The sequence below is a fragment of the Megalobrama amblycephala genome, linkage group LG7 (assembly GCF_018812025.1).
Source record: "Megalobrama amblycephala isolate DHTTF-2021 linkage group LG7, ASM1881202v1, whole genome shotgun sequence".
NCBI classification, from domain to species: domain Eukaryota; kingdom Metazoa; phylum Chordata; class Actinopteri; order Cypriniformes; family Xenocyprididae; genus Megalobrama; species Megalobrama amblycephala.
The window spans coordinates 30,026,076-30,041,246 of NC_063050.1; the positions used below are offsets into that span (position 1 = coordinate 30,026,076).

At 35.4% G+C, this 15,171-nt stretch overlaps 1 protein-coding gene across 2 annotated transcripts; it reads left to right on the forward strand.

Moving 5' to 3' along the window:
* The first annotated feature begins 793 nt into the window (after positions 1-793).
* On the forward strand, positions 794-14,766 carry nsun3 (NOP2/Sun RNA methyltransferase 3). 2 transcript variants are annotated; one of them, XM_048196968.1, is made up of 6 exons: positions 794-1,408; positions 1,571-1,680; positions 3,117-3,475; positions 6,943-7,097; positions 11,275-11,396; positions 14,342-14,766. In XM_048196968.1, the coding sequence occupies exons 1-6, from the start codon at positions 1,268-1,270 to the stop codon at positions 14,607-14,609; spliced, it is 1,155 nt and encodes a 384-aa protein (XP_048052925.1). In that variant the 5' UTR covers positions 794-1,267; the 3' UTR covers positions 14,610-14,766. The 2 variants fall into 2 exon arrangements, with proteins under 2 accessions (XP_048052925.1, XP_048052926.1); XM_048196969.1 differs by having other exon boundaries at positions 794-1,387.
* The last annotated feature ends 405 nt before the right edge of the window (positions 14,767-15,171 follow it).

Genomic DNA, 15,171 nt, shown 5'->3' on the forward strand with positions numbered 1-15,171 from the left:
AAGTTCCTCCACACCAAACTCACTCATCCATGTCTTTATGGACCTTGCTTTGTGCACTGGTGTTCAGTCATGTTGGAACAGGAAGGGGCCATCCCCAAACTGTTCCCACAAAGTTGGGAACATGAAATTGTCCAAAATGTCTTGGTATGCTGAAGATTTAAGAGTTCCTTTCACTGGAACTAAGGGGCCAAGCCCAACCCCTGAAAAACAACCCCACACCATAATCCCCCCTCCACCAAACTTTACACTTGGCACAATGCAGTCAGGCAAGAGCCATTCTCCTGGCAACCACCAAACCCAGACTCGTCTATTGGATTGCCAGACAGCTCTCTACGCACTGTTCTTGAGCTAATCTGAAGGACACATGAAGTTTGGAGGTCTGTAGCTATTGACTGACCCCGCTCTGTGATTTTACGTGTCCTACCACTTCATGGTTGAGTTGCTTCCACTTTGTTATGATACCACTAACAGTTGACCGTGGAATATTTAGTAGTGAGGACATTTCATGAATGCACAGGTGGCAACCTATCACAGTACCACGCTTGAATTCACTGAGCTCCTGAGAGCAACCCATTCTTTCACAAATGTTTGTAGAAGCAGTCTGCATGCCTAGGTGCTTCATTTTATACACCTGTGGAAGTGATTGGAACACCTGAATTCAATGATTTGAAGGGGTGTCCCAATACTTTTGGCAATATAGTATATATATATATATATATATATATATATATATATATATATATATATATATAATCACATTAAGAAATAAATGTTTTTCTCCAAAACACATTATCAATTATTTGCCCCCTTTTATTAAATACTTTTTGCAACCTCCTTTTGCCATGATAACAGCAAGATAACTTCTGCTATAATGAGACATTCCTCCATACATAATCTCTCCAGATCCTTCAGATTTCCAGATCCATTTTGGTGCTGCTTCTCTTCAGTTCACCCCACTCTTTTTCTATAGGGTTCAGGTCAGGGGACTGGGATGGCCATTGCAGAAGCTTCATACTTGTTTGGGTATTCTGCAGCCCTTCATCAAACTTCTCAACACACAGCCTCAGATTGTTTTGATTCAATGCACGAATCATAAAAAAAACAATAAATTAAAAAAAAAAAAAAAAAAAAAAAAAAAACATTGCAATGCAGAATCAAGCCGACCTGTAAGTAAACACAGAAACAAGGAACTAATATCATAATCCACGTTTCTGGGGGAACCCATTAAGAAGACGGACACTAAATACTTATCGGTATACCAATATCAATGTTTTCTTCAAAATTATGCTGTATTAAGGGATTTTCAAGCAGTCCTCTTCTCGCTCTTAAGTCTTTTACCTGTGTTCCGATCGACTCGTCTCAAGGTCAATGCACAGTCACTTACACGGTGAGCGGACTAAACACGAGGGTATGTAGAACATGTCTATGCAGGGGGGAAAAATTAAACACTTTATAAATATATTTTATATGTATTAGCAAATATCTAGTTATAATCATCATTCTTATTTTTTATTATTTTAACATTTTTCAAAATATTTTTAATTGTTTAAATTTTGTTTCACCTCATCAGCTTGCAGCACAGTGTAAATCTAAACCTCAGAGGCAAGTTTGTAAGACTGTACTGAAGCATTTTGATGCACAGTACAGTGAAGAGCTTGGAGAGCAGTGGTGGAGTGCAAGGTGGGCAATATGATTTTTCAAAATAATCATTCTGTAAAATACTGTAAAAATGTTTTAATTTTTAAAAATTCTTCATTTTTAGCATGCTTTCACTAACTAAAGGGTATTATAGTTTTACATTTAAAACAGTACAATAAGGTACAATAAGGTTTCATTTGTTAACATACAACATGAACTAACAATGAACAATATCTCTAAAATATTTATTAGTTAATGTTAATCCCAGCATTTACTAATACATTATTAAAATCAAAAGTTGTATTTGTTAACATTAGTTAATGCAGTGTGAAATAAAATGAACATGGTGAACATTAACTAAGATTAATATATGCTGTAATAAATGAAAAAAAAAAAAAAAAAAAAATATATATATATATATATATATATATATATATATATATATATATATATATATATATATAATAATTAGCCAGTGAAACTATCTCATTATCTTAGCTCGATTCACAATGGTAAGCTTGTAATAATGTTTTATAATAAGAGCAACATGGTGGATTTCCACGGGAAATTTGAGCATGCAGCAGTTCCTCTGTGCGTCATTAAGTCACGTCCGTAAACAGAAAGCAAGGAGTCCAGGCTAGTCGGTTTTATCACGTGAGGACGCGGCAGGTGACGGATCATTTATAGCCTTTTCTCACAGCATCTGAAATTAATTAAACTTATCATTTTGATGGCGGATTGGAATCCAGAAAGATCCAAATGACAATCATCAATGACAACTGGAGATTCACCCGTAGCCAAAAAGCAAAAGACTTTGGACTGTTGAGTGGCTACAGAAATTGAAATCTACAGGTAACGTTAATATACACATAGTCATAGTAATGCTGATGTTGTTAACATTAATGATTTGAGAACAAAGTATAACAGTAATAATAGTTTGCACAGTTTGACATGATCCGAGCTAATCGATCGTTAGATTTAATCACCATTGGCAGCGCAATTTATTGTAGGCCTAATGCTTTTTTCCTCAGTTGGTCAGAACAAAAGTGGCAGAAATGTTACTTGCATGTTCAGCTGATATTTTCCAGTGAAAATTCTTATATTGGTCATACTTTCAATACGTAGAATCTGTGATTCTGAAGGACAGTATCCACACCGGTGCGGTGATTGACAGCAAGCATTGGATTCATCCGCACTGACGAGCTGTGCCGATGCACAACGCACGTACAGATAACTGTTCCGCATATGACTGCAATTGCGGGTTTCAAACAAGAGATGGCGACAAAGAGGAAAAATCGCTGACTGCAGCTTTAAGGCAACTAATATTAACAAATGAGACCTGTAGTGGTACCAAACCATGATGCTTCCACAGTGTAAATATTAGCTTTCTGGAAATGTAAGAGTTTACCTGATTTACTGAAGTGTATTATATTAAACAATCTCTGAACTAAGCCCACATAAATGTTTGATGTCTTCAGGGATGTGCTTCTGAATCCACTCTCATGGCAATATGGTGTCCTGCTTAATCGCTTCAGTGACCTTGCAAACCTCAGGCAGTGTCTCACAGCGCTTGGATACACAAACCTCCTTCCACAGACATGTCCTGAATCCCAGTCCCATACGACACACATGCCCCTGCAGTGTTTTATTCATCGGGATCCAGTGCGTATTCCCACCCAAGGCCACCACTCAGGCTGGTTAAAACAGTATTACCTCCTGAATGCAGCCTCTCTTCTCCCAGTACTGACTTTGAATGTGAAGGAAGGAGAAAATGTGCTTGATCTCTGTGCTGCTCCTGGGGGGAAAAGTCTGGCCATATTACAGGCAGCCACTCCTGGTAAGTTACAAACCTAGTCTAGAGTCAGGGCCATGACTAATTCATCTGAAATGATCTGTGACTGGAACATACCTAATGATACACTATGTAATATCATCATATCTTATGCTCACCAATGCTGCATTTTTGTTTATCAAAAATACAGTAAAAAGCAGTAATAATGTGAATTATTATTACAATTTAAAGTAACTGTTTTCTATTTTTTAAATATTAAAATGCAATTTATTCCTGTGATGGCAAAGCTGAGTTTTCAGCATCATTACTCCAGTCTTCAGTGTCACATGATCCTTCAGAAATCATTCTAATATGCTGATTTGCTCCTCAATAAACATGTATTTTTTGTTGAAAACAGTTGTGCTGCTTAATATTTTCGCTGAAATTGATACCTTTTTTTTTTTACAAAGATGAAAAGAACAGCTTTATTTGTATATGTCTTTGTCAGTTTGATCAATTTATTAATAATAATTAATAATTATAATTTAATTAATCTTTGCTGAATAAATATATTAATTTCTTTAAAAAAAAAAAATTAAACCCTAACCCTAAACTGCTGATCAGTAGAGTAGTAAGTGTACACATGTAATTATATTGCATTATTATTATTATTATTATCATTATGTTCTTGAAATTTTAAAAGCAATGACAGATAATTGTGAAGTTTTAAAGCACTTCTGTGAAAATATAGAGCACCACCATTATAAGGTTCTATCTGCATTCTTTCTGCATTCGTTTTGAAATATTGTGCTTCAAAGTTTTTGCATTCCATTTGACTTTGTAAACAGAACCTTTTTGTTTTCTAAATAAAAAGTCCCAAAATGTACAAAAAAATCACATAATTTAATAAGTTGTAAATAAGAACCTTATAATTCCAAGGTGATGAGAGAAACATAAGTGAGGATTTGAGCAGAGAAACGAGAGATTCCAAGTGTAGTCCAGTGGAATAATTTATAAAATTTTAGCTTACACTTTATTTCGATAGTCCACTTTAGACATTCTAAAAGCTAACTTTGCAACTACATGTCAACTAACTCTAATTAATCTGGAACAACAAGTCAACTAACTGTCATTAGAGTATTAGTAGATGGTTAGGTTAAGGTTAGGGTTAGTAGAATAAGTTGACATGTTGCAAAGTTACATATAGTCTACATATAGGGGGGGGGGGGGGGGGTGTTAAAATAAAGTGTCAGCAGATATTAAGACATCTGCTAATACTGTAATGACTGCTAGTTGACTTGTAGTTGCAAAGTTACGTATAGTTAGTAGAATGTGGACAAAAAGTGTTACTGAATTTTATTCATTAAATAATGAATAAAATTGTCTTATTTATGTTGTGTGAGGGCATGAAAAGACCAAGAGCCCACAACACATTGCTTGATAAGATTAAAAAAGGTTATTTCCACATACATTCTTGTGATATCAAAGTAGAAAAAAATGGATCGCACATGAAGAATTTGGGCAAAAGCTCACCAAAAATGTCATTATAAACCAAAACTTTATTGACATTATAAAACCAAAAGTGCAAAATGTTGGGTTGGGTTAAAAATGTTTTGCACCTTGCACCCTTTACTGCACTTTTTTTTTTTCCCTTTGGCCTTTGTGAAATTATAATAAAATATTTGTGGTGAGCTTTTGCCTCAATTCGTCATGTGCGGATTCCTTTTTTTTTTTTTTTTTCCTACTTGATTTCATGTTTGGTTTACGCATATAGAAAGCTTTTTTAACATGGGATTTTGGACTCACATTTGGCGCTACATGATTCTTTTTATGTGATATCAAAGACATTTTAAAAATGCATTACAGTATTTTACTGATACATAAAAATCGAGCATGATGGGACAACTACAATCTAGTCTGTCAAAGTGAAAGATAACACAACTTCAGCACTAATAATTTATTGCACTATGATTATCAAAGGTCTTGTAAAATGAAAAAAAATAAATAAATAAATAAAAACAATGCTTACTTATGGGTTTCACGTTTATTATCAAGTCTAGTATGGTTTGTACTGCCATTTTTATAACAGCAGGCCAAGATGTTGATGTATTTTAAAAGTATTATTATTATTTTAAAGAAATTAATGCTGTTATTCACATGGATGCATTAAATTGATGGGGGAAAAAGACAGTAAAGACTTTTACATTGTCACAAAAATTAAATTTCAAATAAATACTCTTTTTTTTAATATTAATCAAAGAATCCTGAAAGTAAAAAATAAATAAATAAATAAATACATAATGATAATCATGGTTTACACATATTAAAAAGTACAACTGTTTTCCTCTTGAGCATCAAATCAGCATATTAGAATGATTTCTGAAGGATAATTTGACACTGACACTGCCATCAGAGAAATAAAATTACATTTTTAAAATTTTTAATTTTAAATAATTTTAAAAATTTCAATATTAAACTAGGTTAAACTAGGTAAACAAGGTTATGTTAAATTGAAGTTTACTGTAATATATGTGACCCTGGACCACAAAACCAGTCATAAAAAAATTTGAAATTGAGATTTATACATCATCTGAAAGCTAAATAAATAAGCTTTCCATTTACGTATGGTATTATGTATGGTAGCTTTCCATTTATGTATTGTTAGGATAGGCCAATACTTGGCCGAGATACAACTATTTGAAAATCTGGAATCTGAGGGTGCAAAAAAAAAAAAAAAAAATCAAATCAAAATATTGAGAAAATCGCCTCTAAAGTTGTCCAAATGAAGTCCTTAGCAATGCATATCCACTCACGAAAATATTTTTTTAATATATATTTACGGTAATAAATTTACAAAACATCTTCATGGAGCATGATCTTTACTTAAAGGTCCCGTTCTTCGTGATCCCATGTTTCAAACTTTAGTTAGTGTGTAATGTTGTTGTTAGAGTATAAATAAAATCTGTAAAATTTTAAAGCTCAAAGTTCAATGCCAAGCGAGATATTTTATTTAACAGAAGTCGCCTACATCGAACGGGCAGTTTGGACTACATCCCTCTACTTCCTTCTTTAATGGCGTCACTAAAACGTCACTTTTTTGACTAACCTCCGCCCACAGGAATACACAAGAGTTGCGTTTGTAGAGTGTGTTTGTCGCCATGTCGTCGAAACGCTGTTATTTTCATCCCGCAGTCCAATCCAACCTTTTATATTCTAACGATTTTGGGCATAAAAGAAAAATCGACAATTTTGACCCATACAATGTATTGTTAGCTATTGCTACAAAATATACCCATGCGACTTATGACTGGTTTTGTGGTCCAGGGTCACATATGATCAAACAAATGCAGCGTTTCCATTTCTTTGACTTGGTTGTTTAAGTACGTGTAGTATGTAGTACATGTATGTAGTAAATTGAACATTTAATTTAAAATATCAAAGAAACATCAATTTTCATTAAATGACCCTTTTAAATGTAATTGTTTGTTCTACCCTACAATTCTATTTTTTTATTTTTTTTTGTTAACTTTCAGGTCTCTTGCACAGTAATGAGCTGGATAAGCACAGATATGATTGGCTACTGAAGACTCTTGAATCATATTTTCCTCCTACACTACGACGTCTACTTTCAGTGACTCACCTGGATGGCCGGAGCATTGGCAGCATGAGGCCAGGGGCTTATGACAAGGTACCACACTCACCTCTGCTCGTCTGCCACAGCCATTAAAACAACAACCTTTAAGCTATCATTTTGCTATTTTAAGCCCTGATATTTACCCAGAATGAATCATCAAATGACTTCTTCATAGGAGAGAACATTACCTAACATTTGTTAGATTCTGTTAACAGCAGAAGCCAAATGCACTGAATTAACCTCCCCTGAATGTCATCCATCCAAGTGTTTGGGCGAAAAAAAAAAAAACCTGCTTGTTTGTGAATGTCAGAGTGACACTCACATGAGAAGTGATGCTGGCTCCAAACTCTCTCATTTATCACAGTTGGCGTAACACTTAGTGCAAGCCCTTACTTTCCATCTCAAAGCAACGAAAAAGCTGCAAGGTGGAATAGAGGTTTTCTGCACACTCAGTCATTTGAAGGCAAAGCTGCATATGTACGCATTTTTTTTCCCACTCATCATGGGGTGACGAGACACTAGGCAGGTCACTAGCAGCCCTCCAGGCCAAACATGCCAATCAAGCAGTGAATATAGCGCTTTTAAGGTTCCCAGATACTGCTGACTGAGTATTATCCTCTTCTGGCGCTGAGAGAAGAGTCGGGCCACTGAGCAGAAAGGTAAACGAATACACAATGCGACAGGAGGTGTCGTGATGGATTTAAATGAAAACGGCTCAGGGTGGGTGCGATGCTAGGAGAAGTTAATTTTTTTCAACAGAGGCTCACTGAAAAAAACATCCCTGTGGCGACATTTCTGCAAAATGGTATTATGTTGTTTCTTGCACGTTTCACGTCACTTTTAATGTGAAATGTCCAGTGGCTGGCGCTGAAAGCATGTTCAGCTTTATCCGAAACGGATGAACGTGAATCTGGCATTGTTTTATTATGTTGGATGTTGTACGTAGGGTTGCAGATTTTCAAAGATGGAAACTTTCCATGGGAATACATGGGAATTTATGGGAATTAATAAGAATTAAAGGGAACAAACTGGAAATTTGCAAAATTGCAGGTTAGCCTATAACAGGGAAATTAAATGTAGTTGAAATCTTGTAGCATAATCTTGGTTTGAAAGAAAAAATCCTGGAAAATTTTCACTAATAATTCAGTGTACGTTTGTGGTCTTCACAAGTATAATGGCTTATAAAAAATAGACATCCTTGAGAACCGTGCTATGCTCAAAAACTTGAATAAGCCAATTGCACACTACAGTACAAGATTGAACCTCACGTTAACTGTATAACTAGTCTGTGACAAAAAAAAAAAAAAAAGCCAGAGATTGTTGCTTCACTTCTTTAGTCATTTAGCCAACTGGTCCCAGTGTCATAAAGTGTATGAAGTCCATTGACCTCAGTTTCAGCAGTTACCTACAGCCAATAGTTCCCCAAAACTACATCATTTTAATTGGTACAGTTAAAAATTTTATTTTTTAAAATTTGTTTTAATTGCATGCATGTCTGCTTATGACCAAACAAAATGTTTATGTTTGTATATGATAACATTTGTATAAATTACCCCAAATTTCCAATTAATCCCCTCTTTTTAAAGTGATAGTTCACCCAAAAATGAAAACTGTCATCATTTACTCCCCCTCAAATTCTTTCAAACCTGTATAAATTTCTTTTTTTCTGCTGTACACAAAGGAATATATTAGGAAGAATGTTGTAACCAAGCATATCTTGCCCCCCATTGACTTCCATAGTTTTTTTTTTTTTTTTTTCCTACAATGCTTGTCAATGGAGGGCGAGATCTGCTTGGTTACAAACATTCTTCAAAATATATTCCTTTGTGTTCAGCAGAACAAAGAAATTTATACAGGTTTGGAACAACTTGAGGAGGAGTAAATGATGACAGAGTTTTCATTTTTTGGGTGAACTTTTCCTTTAATTGTCTAACTTGGAATATTCCCAAAATTACCCATCTTAATTTCCCATTGAAAATTTCTGAAAAGTTTCCGGAAATTTACTGGAAACTTTCCGCCCCAGTGAGTTGCGCTATTGCTTTTTAAAATACCGTACCAGCTACATTAAACCCTTCCATAAACTTAACCGATAGTGTTAACAAAAGCAAACAATGCATTTGCTAAAGCTACCATGCCATTTTAGCTTGATTCTACAAGTCTTTGAGCTCTTTTACAGTTTTTTTTTCAACTTCTTACACACAAAATCCTTACTTGTCACAACATTTCTGAAACTTGACACTCAAATACCAGAACCACACACCAAATCTGCAAAACCATACACTAATTCTCGTTTTCAATTTCATAAAACATTTTTTGCAAAACATAACACACAAAAATCTAACAGGAAGTATCTTGATTTCCTTTTTCAAACACAACCATTGTTTCTGTCCAAATACACATGGTTAATGTATTTCTTTTCTTTCATACTGTGTAATACTGTATTCACAACCACAAATGCTTATAGTAAAAAAAAAAAAAAATTGTTTGGTTTCAAACTTGCTTTCAAGTTTGCAGTGAATTTTTCAACATTTCTCTGCCAGTTACTTTCAATCTTGTACGGATATGTACATAGGAGCTCATGAAAGAAGAGCTTTAGGTTTTGAATAACTGTGTATATATATGATATATCCAAAAACAGAATATTATGGCAAAGGTGTTAACAACATAAGACAAATGTTTGCTATTGAGATGTGTTTGTGATATTTTGAATGCAGTGCTTCATTTTGCAAGAGGATGTGAGGCATTTTGCATTTTGTGTGTGCAATTCTTGGATTTGTGTGTAAAGTTTTGAAAAAAAGAGGGAAAGTTTTGAAAATGTGTGAAACAGTTGAAAAAAAACAAAAAAACTGTATTGTGACTCTTGACTCTTACCAGAGTGCTCCGCATCTCGTGCAATGTTGTATGAGGTGAGCTACCGACCAAGTTAACCGTGTTAGAAAAGCTATACATGTAGAGCGGATTAAGTGATGTAAACTTCAAAATGGATTAGTGTATGCATCATGCAACATATTGTTTTGAGGTCATAACGTTGTATTGTATTGTGCAAGGAACCGCAAGGAAGTCTTTAATAATTAATAATCTGCTGCTGTAATCATAATTTGTGTGAAAAGGAATAAAAGTTGTTGGTGCCACTAGTTTTCATTTCCGCTGGAAACTGCAGTGAACTGTATGTATAAGTACATGACTGTGATGCACCGATTTTACCAGAAGGTGGCAGTGTTGTTGTTTTACTCTCATTGACCTCCATTCACATTGGACAGATGCTTCAGGTCCCCGGGACCCTCGATGGAGGGGACACAGGTACGCATTCAAGCTGTGATGATGAAACCTCCTGTCCCGAAATGTCAAATGAATATGTCTCCGACGCCCGTAATCGAATCACTTTATCAGTGCTGGCACTTAGATGAGGGTAACAGGTTCAGCTCTTCCTCTTGAACATGCCGCCGTTCCTAGATAACATTGTCAGGCCCACGGGGGTCTTTCTACACCATCATGTCCTTTAGTGACGTCGGTCTCCAGAGTGCCCCCCGGCATTCTTTTAGCCAGACAGGCAGCAGAGCTAAGAGAGGGAATTAAGAGGCTCTAATACAAAGCTGGCAGGGAGAAAAACAGTGGGGCTCAATTGTCAGCTTGACAAGGCAGTTTCAGCCAGTTCTAATGAGGAGAGAGTAGTCTCAAAGGAAACGGAGAAAGATGAGCTTAGCTAGAGTAAGGAACGAGGGGTTTGGTGGGTTTGGTGGGTATGGGGCTGCTGGATTTCCAGAGAGAGGTTTGGAGAAAGGATGGCTGGGATTTTTCATTCAGTCGTGTCTATTGCTCATCTGAATCTTTCGGGGAGATTCTTGCTGCTTGCATTGGTTGTTTGTTTAACCACTGTAGAAGATTCTAGCTCAGGTGTGTTTTGAGATTATTAGCCCCAGGTGTGTGTGGTGTTTCCATTATACCTCTCTCTCTCTCTCTCTCTACTACTTGAGCCGCTCTCTCATTTGCTCAGCCGGTCTCACAGAGGATGGTGTGAGTGTGTTGGTTCTTTTAAAGAGCTAATGAGGCCGATACCGGCAGGTCCCTGCTGTCCTTCTGCTTTCCTCTTTGTGTTATGTTCACCATCCCCCAGGTGAACATGAAATATTCCCCTTCAGTCTCGTACACTGTTTTTTTCCTCCCTGCGGAGTTAAAACCTGTTCTCTGATGTGTGTTTGTCTGTGTGCGTTGCTCTGTCCCTGTGTGTCAGGTGCTTGTAGATGCCCCGTGCTCTAATGACCGGAGTTGGCTTTATACCCCTGATACCCACCAAGGGGAAATGTGGCTGAAGGAGAGAACTCAACTACCACTCTTACAGAAAGAGCTGCTCTGGTAAATATCTATGACTGGAACTCCCACACACACACTCGTGTGGGCAAGTAGACAATTCTAAACAAAGCTGCTTCATTATTTGTCTGTCTATTTCATTTGAGCAAAGTTCTACGATCTTGACTTTCTCATTATTATGAAAAAAAATAAATTGTACAACAATGAAGGCATAATTTTGACATGAACTGTTTAAAAAACTAAATTTAATGACCAAAAACAATATTTAGATATGTACGAAATTGAATGCACAACACTGTTGTTGCATGGTTTCCTGCTTTTAGTGTGACACCAAAGAAGTGATAACATCTGCTACCTTCCCACAGTATGGCAGGAAGAAAATTGTTATAGAATCATTGCATTTTCACAATTTTTTGCAAATAATAAATTATTTAATATTAATATTGTTAATATCAATATGAGAAATACTAAATACAATTCTATATTTTTTATATTTAGATTTGATGTTTATTTAATGTTTATTACTAGAAAATGACAAAATCGTAACAGCGTTTCAAATATTGCAGACCTCATAATGAAAAGAAAATAAAACCGCTTAAATAATAATTCCACCCACTAATACTATTATAATTCCACTATTAATTGACATAGTTTAAGCACTCTAGTCTATTTGTTGTAAAAGTTTCATTTTTTTTTTATGTATTATTATATTATTTATTAATATTTTGAATTATTTTCAATTTTGTTTATTTGTACATTTTAATTTTTTTATGTGCTTTTGTCATTTTTTTTTTAGTATTTAAAGGGTTAGTTCACCCAAAAATGAATTTCATGTCGTTTCAATTTCAAGCTTTCTGTCCCTCCATTGAAAATGTATGTACGGTATACTGTCCATGTCCAGAAAGGTAATAAAAACATCATCAAAGTAGTCCATGTGACGTCAGTGGGTTAGTTAGAAGTTTTTGAACTTCTTACATTTTCAATGGAGGGACAGAAAGCTCTCGGACTAAATCTAAAATATCTTAAACTGTGTTCCGAAGATGAACAAAGGTCTTACGGGTTTGGAACGACATGAGGGTGAGTCATTAATGACATAATTTTCATTTTTGGGTGAACTAACCCTTTAACTAAAGTGTCCCTATTATGCTGTTTTAAAGGTTACTAATTTTGTTTTGAAGATCTACAACAGGTTTACAAGCATCCAATGTCAAAAAACACTTTCATTTTCTCATAATATACATTGCAGCATCACCTCTTTTCTCATTGTCTGAAATGGTCTCTCTAAACCCCTCCTTTCCGAAAGCCTACTCTGCATTGATTGGTCAGATGGCCCAGTCTGTTGCGATTGGTCTACCACTTGCAATGTGTGTCGGAAATGAAACCGCCATATTTGAATTTCAGTTCTGGAGGCTTCCTCAGCACTTGATACACAGTGACTAAAACAGTAACAATTGCGTTGGATTTACTGAATCAATTCGAGATGATCTTTGAAACAAACAGCTATATTACTCACTACATGAATGGTATTATGTGACCCTGGACCACAAAACCAGTCAATAAGAATTTTGAAATTGAGATTTATTCATCATCTGAAAGCCGAATAAATAAGCTTTCAGTTGATGTATGGTTTGTTATAGCTACAACTATTTGAAAATCTGGAATCTGAGGGTGCATAAAAATCAAAATATTGAGAAAATTACCTTTAAATTTGTCCAAATGAAGTCCTTAGCAATGCATAATTTATGGCAGGGTCACATATCTGAAAAAGCATAATAGGGGGACTTAAAACATTTTTAGTTCAGTTTAAGTTTTTAATTTAGTAGTTATATTATGTTTTATCTCAGATTTTTTTTCTATTAATGAAAATGTTTAAAATGTTATTAAAGGTGCCCTCGAATGAAAAATTGAATTTATCTTGGCATAATCAAATAACAAGAGTTCAGTACATGGAAATGACATACAGTGAGTCTCAAACTCCATTGTTTCCTCCTTCTTATATAAATCTCATTTGTTTAAAAGACCTCCGAAGAACAGGCGAATCTCAACATAACACCGACTGTTACGTAACAGTCGGGGTGTACACCCCCAATATTTGCATATGCCAGCCCATGTTCCCAACATTATGAAAGGCATTAGACAAGGGCAGAACGTCTGGATCTGTGCACAGCCGAATCAACAGACTAGGTAAGCAAGCAAGAACAATATCGAAAAATGTCAGATGGAGCAATAATAACTGACATGATTCATGATAACATGATATTTTTATTGATATTTGTAAATTGTCTTTCTAAATGTTTTGTTAGCATGTTGCTAATGTACTGTTAAATGTGGTTAAATTTACCATCGTTTCTTACTGTATTCACGGAGACAAGAGCCGTCACTATTTTCATTATTAAACACTTGCAGTCTGTATAATTCATAAACACAACTTCATTCTTTATAAATCTCTCCAACAGTGTAGCATTAGCCGTTAGCCACAGAGCACAGCCTCAAACTCATTCAGAATCAAATGTAAACAATATAACAGTATACAATACTCACATAATCCGACACATGCATGCCGCATGCATGCCAAACACTTGGTAAAGATCCATTTGAGGGTTATATTAGCTGTGTGAACTTTGTTTATGTACTGTTCAAGGCAAGCGTGAGCTCCATGGGCGTGGAGCACGAGAATTAAAGGGCCAGTAGCCCTGAATCGGCTCATTTATAATGATGCCCCAAAATAGGCAGTTAAAAAAATTAATTAAAAAAAATCTGTGGGGTATTTTGAGCTGAAACTTCACAGACACATTCAGGGGACACCTTAGACTTATATTACATCTTTTTAAAAAAAATCCTAGGGCACCTTTAATGAAAATGTTTTAGTTTTAGTTGTAATTAACAAATACCACCACTGCTTTTTCTAACATAGTTTTAGAAAGTGCCGTACTTTATGATATCTCTTTAATGTTAATCATGTTTGGTTGTGCTTTTTATTGTTTTGTCAGTTCGGCACTAGCAGCAGTGCGTCCTGGAGGAGTGGTTGTCTACTCCACTTGCACCATGTCACAGGCCGAGAACCAATCAGTTGTGGAGGCAGTCCTTGCGTCTTATCAAGGAGTGGAGCTTCTGGACCTGGATCAACAGTTAATTGACTCTCTGTCTGATCATTTCTACTTTGCCCACCTCCGTCCTTCAGTGGGACAGTTAGTGATCCCTCAGAAGGGTAAAACTTGGGGACCTATGTATGTTTCTCAATTGCGAAGAATATATTAAAAACTTACATCATGCCATGGTACAGTGGTAGTGCTTTTAACACATCAGAGCTCACAGGGTGCTCACAGGTTTGAATCATGACTGTCTATCCTAACCTTCTTCACTAAACTATCTGATAAAGAAGCAATAAATAAATAAATAGTACTGTTGGAGAATAGTTTAATTTTATTTGTGTTATTATTTATTTAATATTTCCCACATTTCAAAACACAGTAAAAACAGTAATAATGTGAAATATTATTACGATTTCAAGTAACTTTTTTATTTTATTATATTTTAAATTGATTTATTTCTGTGATGGAGGCTGAATTTTCAGCAGCCATTACTACAGTCTTCAGTGTCACATGATCCTTCAGAAATCATTCTAATTTCCTAACAATGTTGGAAACAGTTGTGCTGCTTGATATGGAAACCATGATACATTTCCTTTCAGGATTCCTTAAAGGATAAGTTCACTTTCAAATGAAAATTACCCCAAGCTTTACTCACCCTCAAGCCATCCTAGGTGTATATGACTTTCTTCTTTCTGATGAACACAATCAGAGAAATATTAATAAATATC